At 42.7% G+C, this 21,238-nt stretch overlaps 1 protein-coding gene across 2 annotated transcripts in view; it reads right to left on the bottom strand.

Annotated features, from left to right (window-relative positions):
• rab3gap2 (RAB3 GTPase activating protein subunit 2 (non-catalytic)) overlaps nt 1-17,092 on the bottom strand; it is a 117,490-nt gene extending 100,398 nt beyond the window's left edge. For both annotated transcript variants that reach the window (XM_068045072.1, XM_068045071.1), the window contains exons 1-4: nt 16,905-17,092; nt 6,939-7,003; nt 1,239-1,362; nt 188-269 (exon numbers count right to left, since the gene is read on the bottom strand). In XM_068045072.1, coding sequence (XP_067901173.1) covers nt 188-269; nt 1,239-1,362; nt 6,939-7,003; nt 16,905-17,001 — 368 coding nt within the window. In that variant the 5' untranslated portion in view covers nt 17,002-17,092. The remainder of the gene's footprint in view (nt 1-187; nt 270-1,238; nt 1,363-6,938; nt 7,004-16,904) is intronic.
• Nucleotides 17,093-21,238: the final 4,146 nt, after the last annotated feature.

Raw genomic sequence — 21,238 nt, forward strand, 5'->3', positions numbered from 1 at the left:
CATAATATCCTATGAATCCCCATTTTCACATATGAACATTTTATTAGCAACTGAACAAGAAATCACACCCAGACTTGCACAGATTCACCTGTACACAGTTCTTCCTTTGAAGACGATCGTTCTTTTAAATGAATACTGTGATCAAAATACCATGATTAACTCCAGAACGCTATCAAAATATACTTACCCTTCTTCAACATTCAAAGTACCACTCCAGGTAACACAATACTGCATTTCATCTTGACCTTTTTCATTAGGTTTCCATTTTGCTAAAAATATTTAAAAAAAATAAAATTCATAAATTGGAAAGACAATATCTGTAAAATTATGACCTTAAACTATCTTAAATCAGAGCCCCATAACTCAAAAAAATTATAGCATCTTCAAACAGGTTATGTATTATATAATACATATGTCCTTGGAACCCCAAGGACACATTGCACAGCGAGCTCGTCACTGGTATCAGACCCACCGGTCGTCCATGTCTCCGCTTTAAAGACGTTTGCAAACGCGACATGAAGTCCTGTGACATTGATCACAAGTCGTGGGAGTCAGTTGCCAGCGATCGCCAGAGCTGGCGGGCAACCATAAAGGCGGGGCTAAAGCGTGGCGAGTCGAAGAGACTTAGCAGTTGGCAGGAAAAAAGACAGAAGCGCAAGGAGAGAGCCAACTGTGTAACAGCCCCGACAACCAATTTTATCTGCAGCACCTGTGGAAGAGTCTGTCACTCTAGAATTGGCCTTTATAGCCACTCCAGGCGCTGCTTCACAAACCACTGACCACCTCCAGGCACTTACCCATTGTCTCTCGAGACAAGGAGGCCAAAGAAAAAAAAAAACAAAGAATGCTGGAAACACACAGCAGGTCAGGCAGCATTTGTGGAGAAACAGTTAATGTTTCAGATCGATGACTTTTCATCAAAACTGAGAAGTTGCAGATGTAACAGATTTTCAGCAAGTCAGAGGCAGGGAAGGAAGGCGGTGGCTGGGGGTGGCTCGAGGACGAAAGAACAAAAGGGAAGGCCTGTGATACATTAACTCTGTTTCTCCTTCCATAGATGCTGCCTGACCTGTTGAGTATTTCCAGCATTTTCAGTTTTAATTTCCAGTATCTGCATTATTTTCCTTTTGAATTATAGTTTTGTATTCCAAGAAAAGTACATTTAAGCCTCAAAAAGGAAAGATTTTTTGAAACAAATCATACGCAAACACAAATGTTCACAAAGGACTAATACTTACGCACAAGAAAGACAGCTTTCTGATCCCTTGCTATCACCATTAGATCATTTGTTGGTGACAGTGAGATCACACAGTCCTGAAGCCATGACACTGTGGGTACCTTACTTGCGGAATTATCTTCCTTCTGTAAGAAATTTCAAACTGAAAGTAAATATGTTACTAGTACCCCAGTGGAAGATAAAACAAGTTTTGAACAGTTGCCCTTCATAGCCTCATTTTTTTTAAATTCATTCATGGGATGTGGGCATTGCTGGCTAGGCGAGCATTTATTGCCTACCCCTAATTGCCTTTGAGAAGGTGATGACAAGATGCCTTCTTGAACCATTGCAGTCTCTGGGGTGTAGGTAAAGCAACAGTGCTGTTAGGAAGGGAGTTCCAGGATTTGGACCCAGCAACAGTGGAACGGCGATATAGTTCCAAGTCAGGATGGTGTGTGGCTTGGAGGGGAACCTGCAGGTGGTGGTGTTCCTATGTATCTGCTGCCCTTGTCCTAAGTGGTAGAGGGCACGGGTTTGGAAGGTGCTGTCAAAGGAGCCTTGGTGAGTTGCTGCAGAGCATCTTGTAGATGGTACATACTGCTGCCACTGTGTGTCAGTGGTGAAGGGAGTGAATGTTGAAGGTGGTGGATGGGGTGCCAATCAAGCTGGCTGCTTTGCCCTGGATGGTGTTGAGCTTCTTGAGTGTTGTTGGAGCTGCACCCATCCAGGCAAGTAGAGAGTATTGCATCACACCCCTGACTTGTGCCTTGCAGATGGCGAACAGGCATTGGGGAGTCAGGAGGTGAGCTACTCGCCGCAGAATTCACAGCCTATGACTTACACTTACATGGCAACTGTTCGGCACAAATGTTACTTGCCATTTATCAGCCCAAGCCTGGATGTTGTCCAGGACTTGTTGCATCTGCACACAGGATGCTTCAGTATTTCAGGAGTCGCAAATGGTACTGAACTGTGTGCAATCATCAGCGAACATCCCCACTTCTGACCTTATAATGGAGGGAAGGTCATTGATGAAGCCGCTGAAGATGGTTGGGCCCAGGACACTACCCTGAGGAACTCCTGCAGTGATGTCCTGGGACTGAAATGATTCACCTCCAACAGTATGACTCCAACCAGCAGAGAGTTTTCTCCCTGATTTCCATTGACTCCAGTTTTGCTGGGGCTCCTTGATGCCATACTCAGTCAAATGCTGCCTTGATGTCAAGGGCAGTCACTTGCACCTTACCGCTGGATTTCAGCTCCTCTGTCCATGTTTGGACAAAGGCTGTAATGAGGTCAGGAGCCGAGTGGCCCTGGCAGAACCAAAACTGAGCATCAGTGAGCAGGTTATTGCTAAGCAAGTGCCGCTTGATAGCTGTCGACTACATCTTCCATCACTTTGCTGATGATTGAAATGATAGGGTGGTAACTGACCAGGTTGGGTTTGTCCTGCATTTTGTGTACAGGACATACTTGGACAATTTTCCACATTGCCGGGTAGATGCCAGTGTAGCTGTACTTGAACAGCTCATCTAGCGACGTGGCTAGTTCTGGAGCACAAGTCTTCAAGAATGTTGTTAGGGCCCATAGCCTTTGCAGTACCCTGTGCCTTCAGCCATTTCTTGATATCACATGGAGTGAATCGAATTGGCTGAAGATTGGCATCTATGATGCTAGGAAGCTTAGGAGGAGGCAAAGATGGGTTATCCACTCAGCACTTCTGGTTGAAGATGGATGCAAACACTTCAGCCTTGCCTTTTTCACTAATAGAGTCCTAGAGTTTTACAGCACAGAACCAGGCCCTTCGGCCCAATGCGCCTGCGCCAACCATCAATCACCCGTCCAAAACTAATCCCACTTCCCCGCAGTTGGCCCGTAGCCTTGTATGTTATGACGTTTCAAGTGCTCATCTAAATACTTCTTAAATGTTGTGAGTGTTCCTGCCTCTACCACCCCTTCAGGCAGCGTGCTCCTGATTCCAACCACCCTCCGGGTGAAAAAAAAAATTTCTTCAACTCCCCTCTAAACCTCCTGCCCCTTATCTTAAATCTATGCCCCCTAGTTACTGATCTCTCCGCTAAAGGAAAAAGTTTCTTCCTATCTATCCTATCAATGCCCCTCATAATTTTGTATACCTCAATCAGGTCCCCCCCTCAGCCTTCTCCGCTCCAGCCCAGGCAACATCCTGGTGAATCTCCTCTGCACCCTCTCCACTGCAATCACATCCTTCCTACAGTGTGGTGATCAGAACTGTAACACAGTGCTCCAGCTGTGGCCTAACCCGCGTTTTATACAGCTCCATCATAAACTCCCTGCTCTTATATTCTATGCCTCGGCTAATAAAGGCAAGGATTCCATATGCCTTCCTAACCATCTTATCTATCTGTGCTGCTGCCTTCAGTGATCTATGGACAAGCACCCCAAGGTCCTTCCCTAGGGTCCTACCATCCATTGTACATTCTCTTGCCTTGTTAGTCCTCCCAAAGTGCATTAGCTCACACTTCTCAGGATTAAATTCCATTTGCCACTGATCCGCCCATCTTACCAGCCCATCTATATCGTCCTGTAATCTAAGGCCTTCCTCCTCACTATTTACGACACCACCAATTTTTGTGTCATCTGCGAACTTACTGATCATATCTCCCATATTCACGTCTAAATCATCAATGTGCACTACAAACAGTAAGGGTCCCAGCACTGATCCCTACGGTACACCACCGGTCACAGGCCTCCATTCGCAAAAACAACCTTCTACCATCACCCTCTGCCTCCTTCCACTAAGCCAATTTTGAATCCAATTTGCCAAATTACCCTGGATCCCACGGGCTCTTACTTTCTTAACCAATCTCCCAACCTTATCAAAAGCCTTACTGAAGTACATGTAGACTACATCAACTGCTTTACCCTTATCTACACCTCTAGTCACCTCCTTGAAAAATTCAATCAAATTTGTTACACGATCTCCCCCTGACAAAGCCATGCTGACCATCCCTGATTAATCCCTGCCTCTCCAAGGGGCAATTAATCCTGTCTGTCAGATTTTTTTCTAATAATTTCCCTACCATTGACATTAGACTCACAGGTCTATAATTACCTGGTTTATCCCTGCTACCCTTCTTGGCACCACATTCACTGTCCTCCAGTCCTCTGGCACCTCTCCTGTGGCCAGAGAGGATCTGAAAATTTGTGTCAGAGCCCCCGCTATCTCCTTCCTTGCCTCACATAGCAGCCTGGGATACATCTCATCTGGGCCTAGGGATTTATCCAATGGGCTCCCCCATTGTTGAGGATGGGGATATTTGTGGGGCTGCCTCCTCCTTTTAGTTGCTTAATTGTCCACCACCATTCACGACTGGATGTGGCAGAATTGCAGAGCTTAGATCTGATCCATTGGTTGTGAGATCGCTTAGCCCTGTCTATCGCATGCTGCTTCCACTGTTTGACATGCAAGCAGTCCTAGGTTGTAGCTTCACAGGCTGACACCTCATTATTAGGTATGCCTGGTGCTGCTCCTGGAATGCCCTCCTGCACTCTTCATTGAACCTGGGTTGGTGCCCTGGCTTGATGGTAATGGTAGATTGAGGGATATGCTGAGCCATGAGGTTACAGAATGTGGTTGAGTACAATCCTGCTGCTGCTGATGGCCCACAGCGCCTCATGGATGCCTAGTTTTGAGTTGCTAGAACATAAACAAAAAGTGCTGGAAATACTCAGCAGGTCTGGCAGCATCTGTGGACAGAAAAGCAAAGTTAACGTTTCAAGTCTGTGACCTTTCATCAGAACTGGCAAAGGTTAGAAAAGAATTAGGTTTTAAGCAAGTGAAGGGGAGGTGTTTGATACGCAGGAGAGATTAAATAACAAAGCTGTCCTGGGACAAAGGTAAAGTGTGTGTTAATGTTTAAAAGACAAAGCATTAGTCCAGAGAGACTGTTAATAGCAGAATAATGAGCAGCTGACTACATGAAAAGGAGGCACATGTTTAAAAAATAAAATATGAAAAAGTGGCCAGTCATGCTCTGAAGTTATTGAACCTGAGAATTTCCAGCACTTTTTGTTTTTGTTTCAGATTTCCAGCATCTGCAATATTTTGCTTTTGTTTGTATTGCTAGATTTGTTCAAAATCTATCCCATTTAGTACGGTGGTAGTGCCACACAACACGATAAAGGGTATCCTCAATGCGAAGACAGGACTTCGTCTCCACAAGGACTGGGCAGTGGTCACTCCCTCCAATACTGTCTTGGACAGACACACCTGCGACAGGTAGATTGCAATTTAGTATGCTGCATTCACTGCTCACAATGTGGTCTCCTCTACTTCAGGGTAGCCAAATGCAGATTGAGTGACTGCTTTGCAAAACACTTCCATTCAGTCCACAAGGATGCTCCCGAGCTTCTGGTTGCTATCATTTTAACTCTTCGCCTCATTCTCACTGTGATGATCTCTGTCCTCGACTTCCTACACTGTTCCAGTGAAGCTCAAAGTAAGCTCAGGGAACAGCACCTCATCTTTCAATTTGGCAATTTACAGCCTTCAAAGCTCAGAGTTCAAAAATTTCAGATCATAACCTCCGCCCCCTTTTTTTGGGCCATAGCGGTTAGTGATGATTCTGTTACTCCGATTTACACCTCCTCAAACCCAGGTGTTTGTTTCTTCATTTGTCCCACCACCATTTCCTTTTGGTTTGCATCATCACTCCTGTCATCTTATCTCCCCACATTACTCTCTATCACAGATGTTCCCTTTTGTTCTTTCCCCCTTCCTCCTGTCTCGGTTCTTGGTCAAAATGTATTACATCTCTTAACTTTTTGGAGTGCTGACAAGAGGCCATCAACCTGAAACTTTAGCTCTGTTTCTCTCCTCACAGATGCTGCCGGGCCTTATGAGTATTTCCAGCATTTTCTGTTTTTATCTGTTTGATCATATTGTGTGAGGTACTGATAACAGGACCATTTGATCACATTGTTTGGGCTGTTTACCATTTAATCACAGATTAAGGGCTATTGATCAATGGAAAGAAGGGCAGATGGTGAGATTACAATCTTTACAAAATATTAATTAGATGGATTTTCCTGCGAAGTAAAGTGAACAATACAAGAAAGACGGGATAGTGGAGCTGGATCGCAGGATGATCAAACAACATGGCAGAAAGTGACAGGAAATATAAATGGGGAAAAATAGAGAACCATTGTAGAGAATTGAAGGAAGAGGCAGGTGTTGCACCTCACCCAGCGGAACGGGCGATACTGTTTAGCTTATTCTTCTGTACCATTATTAAAAGTGATTTTATTGATATGGAAGACGTAAAATAAGTAGTCATCACAAAATTAATATGGAGTTGCCTTCATATACTAAAAATGCTACATTTTTTCTGATTAAAATGCAGATTATTCATCCATCCCCAAATCATGGCAAACTGGCTGCAGTTCTTCATTTCATCTCTGGTCTAGCTATCTATACAGATATTCATAACATCCACAAATTATTGACAGATCCTCTGATGCCCTCATCCTCATTGATAAAGATGGTGAAGAGCAATAACTTTTAGACTGATTCCTGCAGGACTCCAGGAGTAATTGGTCCCCACTCAGGGCTATGACACTAAATAACTACCCTCTATCCACGAGAATACATCCAAACCAATATCTGCCAGCCAATCCCACAAGGCTCAACCAGATGAAAATTAACAAGTTAAAACAAAAAAAATTGATAATATGGTCTTACAGTTTCTTTCAATTCACCATCTTCCCATGCTCCCCAGTCTTCATCTTCCCAGCTGTGTTCTCTATCTATAAAAGGGAAAGAAAAATCAAAGCATAAATTACGGCCCAAACATCTGGAGCCATTTCAATAAGCAATGAGCAGGATTAATGTTGCACCTTTCACAAGCATGACCACGTTGCTCTGTAATGGTGAAGAGTTCGGGTGCATCATGTTATAACAGTAGCAACAGTAGGACAATGTGGTTTCATGTTGCACGGATGCTGCTCGTATAGTGTAAACGCAGCCTGGAACTGGAGTCAGTTAGAGCCTTCACACATGATTTACCCACCACAAGTTTTGTGTTGTTTAAAAGCCAAAAACACTTCACACAGACACTTGTAATGTGACTACACAATTAATTGGTTGAAATAGTCACTGAGGATGCTAGGGCCTAATTTTTTGGATCATAAGCCTGATAACAACCCAGTAAAATAAATGAGTCTTAGTTGGCATTACAATTAGAAAACCTAGGCCTGTAGGCATAACTTGAAAATCATGGAGTGTGGTTTGAAAGCACAACCTTCTGATTCAGAGACTAATTCGTTAGCACTAAATTAATTTAGTATTTATACCACAAATAAGCTATGAGACAGTGGCCTATTTTGAGCTCTTCTACACTCTATGCAGTGGTGGGATGAGCACAGCTCATGGTTCCCACCTGCCATCAACAAACACACTAAACAGAGTGCAAAAAAAGACAATGTACAAAAGCGAAAAATTATTTCCTCCAGGAATTGCTTTCCTGGTCTTTTACTAGATTAGCTACAAGTGTGAATTTATTCAGTTCTGCAATTCAAAAAAAAAATCTAGCAAGCAACACAGAATTAACGGCTAGCAGTTCAGACAATACCAGAGTGAAGTTGCTTATCATCTGAAAGTGTTGCTTATCATCTGAACCACAGGCATTTAAATTTATAGTCCTCCAGGGAAGCCAGACGTCACAGCATGTTGATCCACTGATGCGTTTTATTATGGTAGAGCACAGCATCCTGTCCAGTATTCCCAACGAAGTGCTTCTGGCTGCAACAGGGCATCTTGGAAAAAAAATCTTTGCCATATAATTGGAAAGCGATGAACAAAGATTTCCCATGGGGGAGCTAAAAACATGGTGCGTTTAAAATTAAACCCTATTAAAGTAAGACCAGGTGAAGGCTGAAAAGGAACCCGAGACCTCTTTCTCACCTGGTCCTAACAGTGGCTTCTCCCTTATTTTGAAATTGCGTCCCCTGGTTCTGGACTCCCCAACTCGGGGGAAACATCTTACCTGCATCTACCCTGTCTATCCCTTTAAGTATTTTGTAGGTTTCAATGAGGTCAACTCTTATTCTTCAAAACTCTAGAGAATACAGGCCCAGTTTCTCTCTTCATAGGACAGTCCTGCCATCCCAGGGACAAGTCTGGTGAACCTTGGTTGCACTCTCTCTATGGCAATAATATCCTTCCTAATATCCAGTAGTAAAAGATCTATGGAAATAACAGGCTGGTACCCATTCTGCAATTCATTTTTTTTTAAATTCACACATGGGATGTGAGCGTTGCTAGCAAGACCAGCATTATTTCCCATTCCCAATTGCTCTTGTAAAAGGTGTTGGTGAGCTGCCATCTTGAACCACTGCAGTGCATGTGGTGTGGGTATACCCACAATACTCTAAGAAAGGGAGTTCCAGGATTTTGGCCCAATGACAGTGAAGCAACAGCAATATAGTTCCAAGTCAGGGCAGTACGTGACTTGGAGAGAAATTTTCCGGTGGTGGCTTTCCCATGCGTCTGCTGCCCTTGTCCTTCTAGGTGGTAGAGGTCACAGGTTTGAAAGGTTCTCTCGAAGGAGCCTTGGGCAAGTTGTTACAGTGCATCTTCCACATGTTACACAGTGCAGCCACCAGGTGGCAATGGTGGAGGGAGTGAGTGAATTGCTTAAAGTGGTGTATGGGGTGCCGATGAAGTGGGCTGCTTTGTCCTGGATGGTGTCGCGCTTCTTGAATGTTGTTGGAGTTGTACCCATCTAGGCAGGCAGAGAGTATTCCATCGTGCTCCCGAGTTGTGTCTTGTAGGTGGTGGACAGGCTTTGGAAAAGTCAGGAGGTGAGTTACTCACTGCAGAATTCGCACCCTCTGACCTTATTTTGTAGCCACAGTATTTATATTGCTGGTCCAGTTAAGTTTCTGGTCATTGATAACACCCAATGATGAGGGATTCAGTGCTAGTAATGGAGTTGGTTAGATTCTCTCTTGTATTGTCTGACAATTGTGTGGCTCAAATGTTATTTGCCACTCATCAGCCCAAGACTGGATGTTGGCTAGGTTTGTAAAATGCAGGCACAGACTGCTTTCGTATCTGAGGAGAATGCAGTGTTCAGCACCAATCATCAGTGAACATCCCACTTCAGACCTTATGATGGAGGGAAGATCCTTGATGAAGCAGCTGAAGTTGGTTGGACTTAGGACACTACCCAAAGAGGCTACTGCAGCAGTGTTCTTGAGCTGAGATGGCTGGTCTCCAACAACTACAACCATCTTGCTTTGCAATAGGTATGATTCCAACCAGTGGATTTTTCTCCCCAATTACCAGTAATTTCAATTTTACTAGGCCTCTTGATGCCAAGGGCAGACACTCACCTCACCTTTAGAATTCAGCTCTTTTGTTCGCAAACGGACCAAGGCTATAATGAGGCCTGGAGCTGAGTGGCCCTGGCAGAACTACAGGACCCATAGCCTTTGCTGTATTCAGTGCCTTCAGCCATTGCTTGATAACATGGGGAATGAACAGAGTTTGCTGAAGACTGGCATCTGTCATGCTGGGTACCTCAGGAGGAGGCCAAGATGGACCAACCGCTCGGCACCTCTGGCTGAAGATGGTTGCAACTGCTTCAGCCTCGTCTTTTGCACTGACATGCTGGGGTCCCTCATCATGGAGAATAGAGATGTTTGTGGAGCCTCCTGCTCCGGTTAGCCACACAATTGGATGTGGCAGGACAGAGCTTCGACCTGATCCATCAGTTGTGGGATTAATTAGCTGTCTGTAGCATGCTGTTTCCGCTCTTTAGCATGCATGTACTTCTGTGTTACAGCTTCCCCAAGTTAGTACCTAATTTTCGGGTGCTCCTGGTGGTGTTGTTGGCATATTCCTCTGCGCTCCTTAGCCAGGGTTGTTAGAAATGGTAAAGTGAGGGATATGCCAGGCCAAGAGGTTAGAGATTGTGGTGAAATAGAACTCTGTTGCTACTGATGGCCCACAGAGCCTCATGGATGCCCAGTCTTGAGCTACGCGATCGGTTCTGAATCTACCCCATTGAGCATGGTGGCAATGCCACACGAGTGTCCTCATTGTGTAGACAGACTCCATTTCCACAAGATCTGAGTATTGGTCAGAGTGATCACCGCTGTCATGTAGTCCTGCAACAGGTAGATTGGTGAGTAGGAGGTCAAGTAGCTTTTTCCCTCATTCTGGTTCTCTGACCACCTGCCGCAAGCAATGTCTGGCAGTTATGTCCTTCAGGACTTGGCCAGCTTGACCAGTAGTGGTGCTACTGAGTCACTCTTGGTGATGGACATTGAAGTCCCCTACTCAGAATACATTCTGTCCCTTTGCTACCCTCAGTGCTTCTTCCAAGTGGTGTCCAACATGGAGGAGACTGATTCATCAGCTGAGAGAGGGCAGGTTTAAGGGCAATTTTTGGATTAATACCATGAGGCTTCATGGGGTCCAGCATTAATGCGGAGGAGTCCCAGAGCCAATCCCTCCTGACCATTTACCACTATTCTGCCTCTATTGGTGGGTCTGTTCTGTCAGTAGGACAAAACATATATTGAGGAATGGTGATGAAGTATTGTCAGATTTCGGTCGTAAGTAATGATTCTGATAGAACAATGCCAGGCTGTTGCTTGATGGGTCTGTTAATGAGGAGAATACTGCAGGGTCGACTGGACTGGGTGTCTTTATCATGTCCGAATGTAGCGGTAGTAGCTTGCTTAGCCATTGCAGAGGACAGTTAAGAATCGACCACATTGCTATGGGTCTGGAGTCACGCACAGCAAGCATGGTAGGCTTCCTTCCTCAAAGGACATGATTGAACCAGTTGGGCTTTTATGATAATCTGATAGCTTCATGGTCACCAGTACGAAAACTAGCTTTTCATCAGTCACTCTCATTTCTCTTCTGGAATTCAGCACGTCCATGTGTGGAAAAAGGCTGTGTTGAAGTCTGGAACCAAGTGGTCCTACAGGAATCCAAACTGAGTGTCAGTGAGTGATTTATTCGTGAGTAAGTGCCATTTGATAATGCAGTCGATGACTTCTTCCATCACTTCACTCGTGTTTGAGTGCAGGTTGATAGGGCACTAAGTGGCCAGATTGGAAATGCCCTTCTTTTGTGCAAATTAATACCAGTGAAGATGGAGATATTCATAAAGCCCCCACCTTCTGTTAGTTGCTTAATTATTTCATCCAGTCTTGAATTATCTAAATTATCACTGACTAGCTATAAATACTGTGGCTACAAGAGCAGGTCAAAGGCTGGGAATTCTGTGGCGAGTGACTCACCTCCTGACTCCCCAAAGCTTTCCCACCACCTACAAGGCACAAGTTAGGAATGTGATGGAATACTCTCCACTTGTCTGGATGACTGCAGCTCCAACAAGAAGCTCAACACCATCCAGGACAAAGCAGCCCACTTGACTGATACCTCATTCACCACCTTAAACATTTACTCCTTCCGTCACTGAAGCAATGAGGCATCGCTGCATACCATCTACAAGATGCACTGCACAAATTCAGCAAGGTTTCTTCAACAGCACCTCCCAAAGCCACAACCTCTACCACCTGGAAAGGCAAGAACATTAGGGACATGGGAAAACCACCACCTGCAAGTTCCCCTCCACATCACACACCATCCTGCCTTGGGACATATATTGCCATTCCTTCATGGTCGCTGGGTCAAAATCCTGGGACTCCAAACCTAACACACAGACTGCAGCGGTTTAAGGTGGTGGCTCATTACCATCTTCTCAAGAGCAATTAGGGATAGGAAATAAATGCTGGTTTTGCCAGCAACGCCCATATTCTGTGAATGAATAAAAAAGAAAAAGCTGGGGGAAGAAATTTATTAAAAGAGCAAAAAGGGAAAAAAGGGTGGTTAGGAAATGAAATACCCTCATCAGGAAGAGTAGCTGAATCCAAAATAACTTTGACAAGGAAATTGTATAGATACTTGAAAACAAAAGATATGAGGCAAAGAGACTGAATAGCTCTCCCAGAGAACCAGCATAGGCAATGGTGGTTTCCTCCGCATTTGCATGATTTAAAAAATTATGGTCCTTAGCTAATTTGACATGAGTGAGAAAGGAATAGAGGGATATGTGGATAGCCTGCAATGAAGTAAATAGGAGGCTGTTTTATGTGGAGCATAAACACCAGCAGAATTACCTGGTTCTCTGCTGTAAATTCTTGGTAATTTTATGTTAAAAAAAAAAAATCAAAAAATGCATAAACACAGATTGATCACTTTAGACTGCACTTTTAAAAAAAATCAAAGCTCATTATCAAATTAAATTATCAAATTTCATAATGACATCTTTCAAATATTAATTTATGCCAAAATACCCAAGGGGCTAGCAGCGGCTTTAACTCTCTTCATTGGCCCAATCTGGTCTTTATGCTCCAGCAGGCACTGAATTAAACCGTCTTTGAAAGGGAATTTATGCTGCAGGACCAACAAGTCAGCTTTTGTCTATGCATTACTGTTGATCCCCCAAACTGCAAGTTATCTGCAGTCCTGAAGACATCAGAAGCTGATGTACCATCTTCCCCTTTGACATGAGACATTGTAATTGCCAACTGAAACTTGCAGTTACAAATTGGTGACATTAAGTTCAGAACCCAAGTTCTTGTAAACAATACAGCACAGTGGTTAGCACAGCAGGCTCACAGCTCCAGCAACCCGGGTTCAATTCTGGGTACTGCCTGTGCGGAGTTTGCAAGCTCTCCCTGTGACTGCGTGAATTTTCGCCGGGTGCTCCGGTTTCCTCCCACAGCCAAAGACTTGCAGGTTGATAGGTAAATTGGCCATTACAAATTGTCCCGAGTATAGGTAGGTGGTAGGGGAATTGTGGGGATGTGGTAGGAATATGGGATTAATGTAGGATTAGTATAAATGGATGGCTGATGGTCAGCACAGACTCAGTGGGCCGAAGGGCCTGTTTCAGTGCTGTATCTCTAAATAAATAAATAATAAATTGTATACATGGTGCAGAGTTGTGCATGTTGTACACAGCTGTATATTCTGGCAGAAACCCACAGCACAAGTAAAATTCAAACTCCTTTGAACTGATTACTGCATTCAGTAGCCTTATAACCATACAATAAACTTGAAAAATTAGAACAAATCCACCCTCGGTTTAAGGTCTGAAGTGCTTTGCACCAATAACATACAAGTTTATTGGATCTACTTATCTGATATAGAAGAATCTACATAAATCATCCAGCAACAAGTCAAACTTGAATAGGTTTGCAAATTTCCTAATTAGCAACATCACTTAATGTCTAATTTGTTTTTGCCAACATTTTGTAGCTTGCAATATCATCTTTACAATGGTAAATGTTGGTTAGCAGTCTTCCATCTACGAAAAATAAAGAAATCACTCGCCTGCGCTGAGTTCACACTGAAGTGACCTGGTCATCTCAGATTGACCACCTGAGAACATAATGGATGGAGGGTTCAGGGGATGGAGGTGGCATCCTAAAGGTGGGAAGCAGCAGCCTGTATCTGCTCCCTTTGCACACCTGGAGGACAAGATCACACATACTTTTGTGCCAATCTGGGCCCTACCAGGAGTGCTTCAACAGTAACAACATCAAGAGCTAATTGCTAAGTGAGTAAACCTGATAAAATCTGGAGTGGCGTCCCATTACGCGGTTGGTGTTTCCCTCAATGGTGAATGTAATTGCATTATTTTTGACAAATCCCAATCCAAAGAAAGTGTACATACGAATTAGGAGCAGCAGTAGGCCACTCAGCCCCTTAAACCTGCTCCGCCATCAATAAGGTCATGGCTGAACTGATTGTAACTCAACTCCAAATTCTCGCCTACCCCCGATAACCTTTCACCCCCTTGCTTATCAAGAATCCATCTACCTCTGCCTTAAAAATATTCAAAAACTCTGCTTCCACCACGTTTTGAGGAAGAGAGTTCCAAAGACTCATGACCCTCAGAGAAAAATTTCTCTTCATCGCTGTCTTAACTAGGTGACCCTTTTTTTTTTAAATCGGTGACCCCTAGTTCTAGATTCACCTACAAGAGGAAACATCCTTTCCGCATCCACCCTGTCAAGACCCCTCAGAATCTGATATGTTTCAATCAAGTCACCTCTTACTCTCCTAAACTCCAGCGGACACATGCCTAGCCTGCCCAACCTTTCCTCATAAGACAACCCACCCATTCCAGCTATTAGTCTACTAAACCTTCTCTAAACTGCTTTCAACACATTTACATCCTTCCCTAAATAAGGAGACCAACACTGTACACAGTATTCCAGATGTGCTCTCACCAATGACCAGTATAGCTGAAGTACAACCTCCCTAATTTCACATTTAATTCCCCTCACAATAAATGATAACATTCCATTATTAGCTTTCCTAATTACTTGTTGTACCTGCATACCAACCTTGTGATTCATGCACTAGGACACCCAGATCCCTCTACATCTCGGAGCTCTGCAATCTCTCACCAGTTAGATAATATGCTTCTTGTTTATTCTTCCTGCCAAAATGGACAATCTCACATTTTCCCACATTATACTCCATTTGCCAGATCTTTGCCCATTCACTTAACCTATCTATAACCCCTTGAAGCCTCCTTATCTCCTCTTCACAACTTACTTTCCTATCTATCTTTGTGTCATCAGCAAATTTAGCAACCATACCTTTGGTCCTATCATCCAAATCATTTATATAAATTGTAAAAAGTTAAGGCACTCCAATCATTACATCTCGCCAACCAGAAAATGATCCATTTATGTCTACTCTCTGTTTCCTGTTAGCTAGCCAATCTCCAATCCATGCCAAAATATTACCCCCTACACCATGAGCTTTTATTTCAACAATAACCTTTGATCGGACCTTATCAAATGCGTTCTGGAAATCTAAGTACAGTACATTCTCCAGATCTCCTTTATCCATAGCACATGTTACTTCTTCAAAGAACTCCAATAATTTGGTGAAACATTATTTCCTTTACAGAAAACCATGTTGATCCTGCCTGATTACCTTGAATTTTTCTCAGTGTCCTGTTATAATGTCTTTAATAATAGCTAAAATGTTCCCAATGACAGACGTTAAGCTAACGGGCCTGTTATTTCCTGCTTTCTGTCTCCCTCCCTTTTTGAATAAAGGAGTTACAAATGGAACCTTCCCCGAATCTAGGAAATTTTGGAAAATCAAAACCAACGCATAAACTATCTCAGTAGCCACTTCTTTTAAAACCCTGGGATGAAGTCCATCAGGACCTGGGGACTTGTCAGCCCACAGCTCCAACAATTTGCTCAGTACCACTTCCCTGGTGATTGTAATTTTCTTGAGTTCCTCCATCCCTTCCATTTCATAATTTACAGCTATTTCTGGCATGTTACTTGTAATCTCTATGGTGAAGACCGAGGCAAAATACCTATTCAATTCATCTGCCATCTCCTTATTTGCCATTATTAACTTCCCAGACTCACTTTCTATAGGACCAACGCTCACTCTGTTAACTTTTCTTTTTAAAATATCCACAGAAACTCTTACTATCTGTTTTTATATTTCAAGCCAGCTTCTTCTGGTCATGCTTTGTTGCTTTTTATATTCTGTCCAATCTTCTGACCTGCCACCCATCTTTGCACAATTATATCCTTTTTAAGTTTGATGCTATCTTCAACTTTTTTCGTTAACCACGGATGGTGGATGCTCCCCTTGGAATTTTTCTTTCAACTGTAATGTATCTATTCTGTGTGTTCTGAAACATCCCCTTAAACATCTGCCACTGCATCTCTATTGATCTATCCCTTAACCTACTTTGCCAGTTCACTTTTGTTAGCTCTGCTTTCATGTCCTCATAATTGCCCTTAAATTTAAAATACTAGTCTTAGACCCACCCTTCTCTCCCTCAAATGGAATGTAAAATTCAATCATATTATGATCACTGCTGCCGAGAGCTTCACTGTGAGGTCATTAATTAATCCTATCTTGTTGCACAACACCAGGTATTGTATAGCCTGCTCTCTGGTTGGCTCCAGAACGTGCTGTTCTAAGAAACTATCCCGAAAACATTCAATGAACTCTTCATCTAGGCTGCCTTTGTCCATTTGATTTTTCCAATCTATATGTAGATTAAAATCCCCCATGATTATCGCCGTACCTTTCTGACAAGCACCCATTATATTTAGTAGTACAGAATTTGAGTATTGCTGAAAATAGAGGCATGTTGTCGAAGCTTTTCGTCTTGCATTCATCAGGACAATCCACAAGAATCCCCAATGTAAAGGAAAACAATTTATACTCCCATATGGTCAGTGGGTTACCCAGCCCTTACAACGAAATATACCTCGTAACATTTCTATCTTGACAAATATTGCTCAAACAGTTGTGTTCAAGATAACTGGAGCAAACGTAATGTGTTCCCACTCCTCTAACTGGTGTCTGATTGCATCTTTCTCAACAGATTTCAATTTAATATAATGCTGCCTAACCAAAGTTTACAATCTTGGACTAAAACCCTGGTGACTGGGCCCAGTTACCGCGCTGCTGGCACGACTGACAGCCCCGTTTTCCCCTTCCAGACTCGAGTGATATTCACCGGGAACCTTTCCCACTGCCCGAATGAAGAGCCTCAGGCCAGCACCAGCTTCATCCCAGACAGGGTGAGGCCCTGTCCCTTCAAATACCCAGGGCTCCACCTACCGCCGCTCTTCGCTTCCTCCTTCACTTGAGCAAAGAGGAAATCGCGGACCAACCGGAGGTCCTGGAAGTCGCAGAAGTGCATCAAGCTGCAGGACATGACGGTGGCGCGGTCGAGTCTCCGCTGTCGTCGACAAGTTATCTCCTTCCCTCAGCTCCGTCTCCGGATTGTGGGGCAGCAACGATCACAGTCAACAGCGCGCATGCGCGCTCCCCGCGTCAGCCGATTATTCCCATCCGCGGGGGGTGGAGGCGGCTTAAAGGCACAGCGTCAGCCTCGACACACAGGGACTGGACTGTGCTTTAAAGGGACACTGCCACTTCAGAACGGTCAGTGTGTTTAACTGAGCTGCTTCATTTGTGGTGTCCTCCTTAGTATTTTGTCCTGGCGGCATTGAATTTCGACCAAATATCATTCAATAATTAAATTAGAAATGCCTGCGTCTTTTTTGCAATATTTACCATCCTCCAGTTCTCGGGCACAATTTTCCTTTCCACTGAATTTCCACTATTTCTTCATTCGCTTCCCTCAAGGATACTAAGGAGGACATCACAAATGAAGCAGCTCAGTTAAACACACTGACCGTTCTGAAAGCACATTCCCTGGGAATGTATACCTTCAGATCCCAGTGATTTATCCACCTCAACTTTAAATAATTTCCATATCAGCCTCGGTCCAATGAGGCTTATCCATGAATCAGAAGATTGTAAGTTCAAGCACTATTCTATAAAGTTCTGCACATCATTTATGCTAACTCTTCAGTGCCGTTTTGAAGAAGTACTGTACTGCCTGAGGTGCTGTCTTTCAAGATGATATGTCAAACTGGGGTCATGTTTTCCTTCTCAGGTAGATGCAATAGATCCAATGGCACTATTTAAAGAAGAGTGTGCCTGCTATGTTTGGCTGCATAACAACACTCAACTTTGAAATTTCAAACAAATCATGCATTTTCCAGACATTCTTAATGATCAACAAATTAATTCCTTCACGTGATAATTACACACTTGCAGCCGTTAGCAAAAAAACTGGTGCTGGAAGAAAAGACCCCTTTAAGCCCTTGAACAGCAGCCACCGGCAGGACTTTAATTTAAAATGGCATATTTTCAACAGGAACCTTGAAGCAACAGAAACATAATTTAGATTATTAAATTGCCTGCATATCAATGCCTAGCTTTGGTGACATTTGCATCTAGCAACAACAACAACTTGTATTTATATAGCACCTTTAACAAAGTAAAATGTTCTAAGGTGCTTTGCAGGAGTATTATCAGACACAATTTGATATTGAGCCACATAAGGAAATATTAGAGCAGATGATCTAAAGCTTGGTCAAAGAAATCCATTTTAAGGAGTGTATTAAAGGAGGAAAGAGCGGTAGAGAGGCAGAGAGCTTTTGCGGGGGCGGGGGGGAGCGGGGCCTTGGCAGCTGAACATATGGTCACCAATGATGGAGCGATTAAAATCAGGAATGCTCAAGAGGCCAGAATTAGAGGAGCACAGATATTAGAGGGTTGCAAGGCTGGAGGAGATTATAGAGATAGGGAAGGACAAGGCCATGAAGGGATTTGAACAAAGATGAGAATTTTAAAATTGAACTGTTGCTTAACCGGGAGCCAATGTAGATATCTAATATCTCATTCTCAGATATTTTGCCTGAACTCAGAATTCAATTACTTAGGTTTCTCATTCTTCAAATGTATTACATTTAAAGTCGAATTTCTGGCTATACTACATTTTGTATAGGTAGCTGTGATTCACACAACATCATCATGAATATGTTTGATCATTTTCCAGGAGTCTGTTGTGATGGACACATTCTGTCCCAGGCACTAGAAACTAACACCAGCTTGAGATACCAGCTGTTCATTGAAATGTCTGATTTTGTGTGGATTTACATGCGTGGACATACCAATTTACTCATAAAGTTATCTAATTCCCTACTGTACACAAATGTGTCTGGACTAAAACTGCACATTATGATTTCATTTACATATTGCTATAGATGAAAAGTATAATGCCATGTACCATATCATAAAGAGCACCATAACACACACTTATTAATTGGAAGGTATAATTCAATTGTTTTGACAAATCAAGTAGTTGTTTTGCAGTATAATATTTCATAAGTATGCAATTTTGTTTTTGTGGCATGGTGTGACCACCCAGGTTATGATACTTCAGGCCCCCACCTCCCCTGGCATAATGAGTTTGCTTGTTGAAAAGCTGAGCCTAATAGATCAAGGACATCCTAGGTTCAATGCCTGGAGTGAAGTTATCTGATCTCAACTGGGACAGAAATAGGGATATTACAATTGGCCTCAGCATTCTTAGGTTAAAGAGGGAAAATATGGTTAGAGTTCCCATTATTAATCAGGTGATTACTATCCAGCAATCCCTATTCGACATGTGTAAGTGTGGATATAAATCAGGAGAGGATAGGTTTGGGCTTGGCTGTGATGACCCCGGGATGAAATAGCCAGCCAACATGAGCTGTCATGGTTGATATACGGCATGGGCATGAAGTGCAACCTGAACTCCCAGAACTGTATTCCAACAAGGAGTCAACAATTTTTGAAGAGGAAGGGAAAGGAAAAATTTGGCAAGTGGAATTTGTGGAATTACAATTCTTTCAGGGTTTCAATGACTTGAAATACACAAATAGCAATCTATCAATTAAATTACAGCTGGTGCTAAGCATCATGTTTCTTAATATTTGCCATATTTTAAACATCTGATTTGTACTCTTTGGATATTTGTTAAATTTAAGGGTAAATTAAGGGTAAAAGTTATTTTTGATAATGTTTCTATTATTTAAAGCTGCACATCAGTAGTACATGCTTTTATTATTAACTATAAGTAGTCCCTGTAAAATCTTATTTATTATACTCCTAACAGTAATGTTAACATCCTTTGTTATCCCCACCGACATTTTTGTTGAACAGATGGTGCAGAATCCAGCATATGTCTCATTGTGTGCACTGATAGCAGCAAAATGCCTGAAATGTATTAATCCATTTGGCTATATTCTTAATTGAAACCACACATTTTTATAATGATTTTTAATTTTACTTTATTTTGAAAGTGAATTACATACATTTTCCAAATTACTTATTGGCCTGGAGTTTCCTGGAACTTTTTGGCATGGCTGACAGAAGAGCGACATTGTGCTTTTTTTAATGAGGAAAGTAACTGATTTACACCAAAACATTGACTTATGTGAATTTCCTGAATCGTTTGCACCAATTCTGAGATACAATTGTCAAAACCTTCTGCAATTCATTTCCATTGCCACGGCTTCTCCCTCTGCCAATAGGAAGGAACAGCTCGGGCGAGTATCCAGCATTTACACCTGTAATGTGCTGGCTTAGGTTTATACCCAGAACATTAGACGCAGCACGGTCCAAAGTCACCTAATGTCTATGTAACTGACGTTTCTGTGTTAGATAGTGATTTTCTTTGTAGGTTAATAAAATGTCTTTCTGAGACCTATGCTATACTTAAGCAAAATGCTGTCAATCTCAGTGTGCCCAAAATTTTTCTGCCCCCTAACATGTTCAGAAGGACGAAGCAGCTGAAATGGCGAATGGGCAAATCACTGTTCTGCATAATAATTGAAAGGAAGACGCAAAAGGCTCTGAGAGTAAGGCACCATGGCAGAAAACAGTAGCCTACTCACTATTGCCCCTATTGGTCAAGATGGATTTGTACTTTTTTGTGCTGATTTTTACATTCTGGTGTCGGCATTCTGGAGGAAATTTCAGCGTTCAGTTCGATTGGCAAAATTGGTGTAAAAACCAGGATCATTTCTGCATATGGGTGATGCAGGAAATTTTGACACATTACTTTTCTTCCTAGCTGATCCCTTTGAAATTCTGCATAGTTACTTTCTTTTAAAGTAAGTCTTTTCAATGACAGGCTTTGAAAACCTGATCTGGCACTGGCATGAATATTTATAAAGCTTTCTCATTTGAAATGTGGAAGAAACCAAAGCACAGATACTTCTGAGTATACGTGGAAAGTCTTCACAAAGCAGAATGCCTTGATCTGCTACTTTAAGCAATGTGTGACTTTTAGTCTCCCACAGCACCTGAACCAAGTTAATGAAACACAGTGAAAATCCACCTACGCAATCTCTTAATTATCCATGTCTGCCATATGAGTGCTGACAGTGTGATCATAAATTTTGACCACACAATGAATCAGAATTTGAAAATTGCTATGGGCACAAACAACATTCTCTTCAGTGACACTTAGGCTGCTTTGGGTCCGCCATCAGTCTTGATGTTTCTTTTAACTGATCCTACAGGAGGTAAGCTGCTCTGCTAATGTTAACAGA

This window comes from Heterodontus francisci, chromosome 13 (genome assembly GCF_036365525.1).
Source record: "Heterodontus francisci isolate sHetFra1 chromosome 13, sHetFra1.hap1, whole genome shotgun sequence".
NCBI lineage: Eukaryota > Metazoa > Chordata > Chondrichthyes > Heterodontiformes > Heterodontidae > Heterodontus > Heterodontus francisci.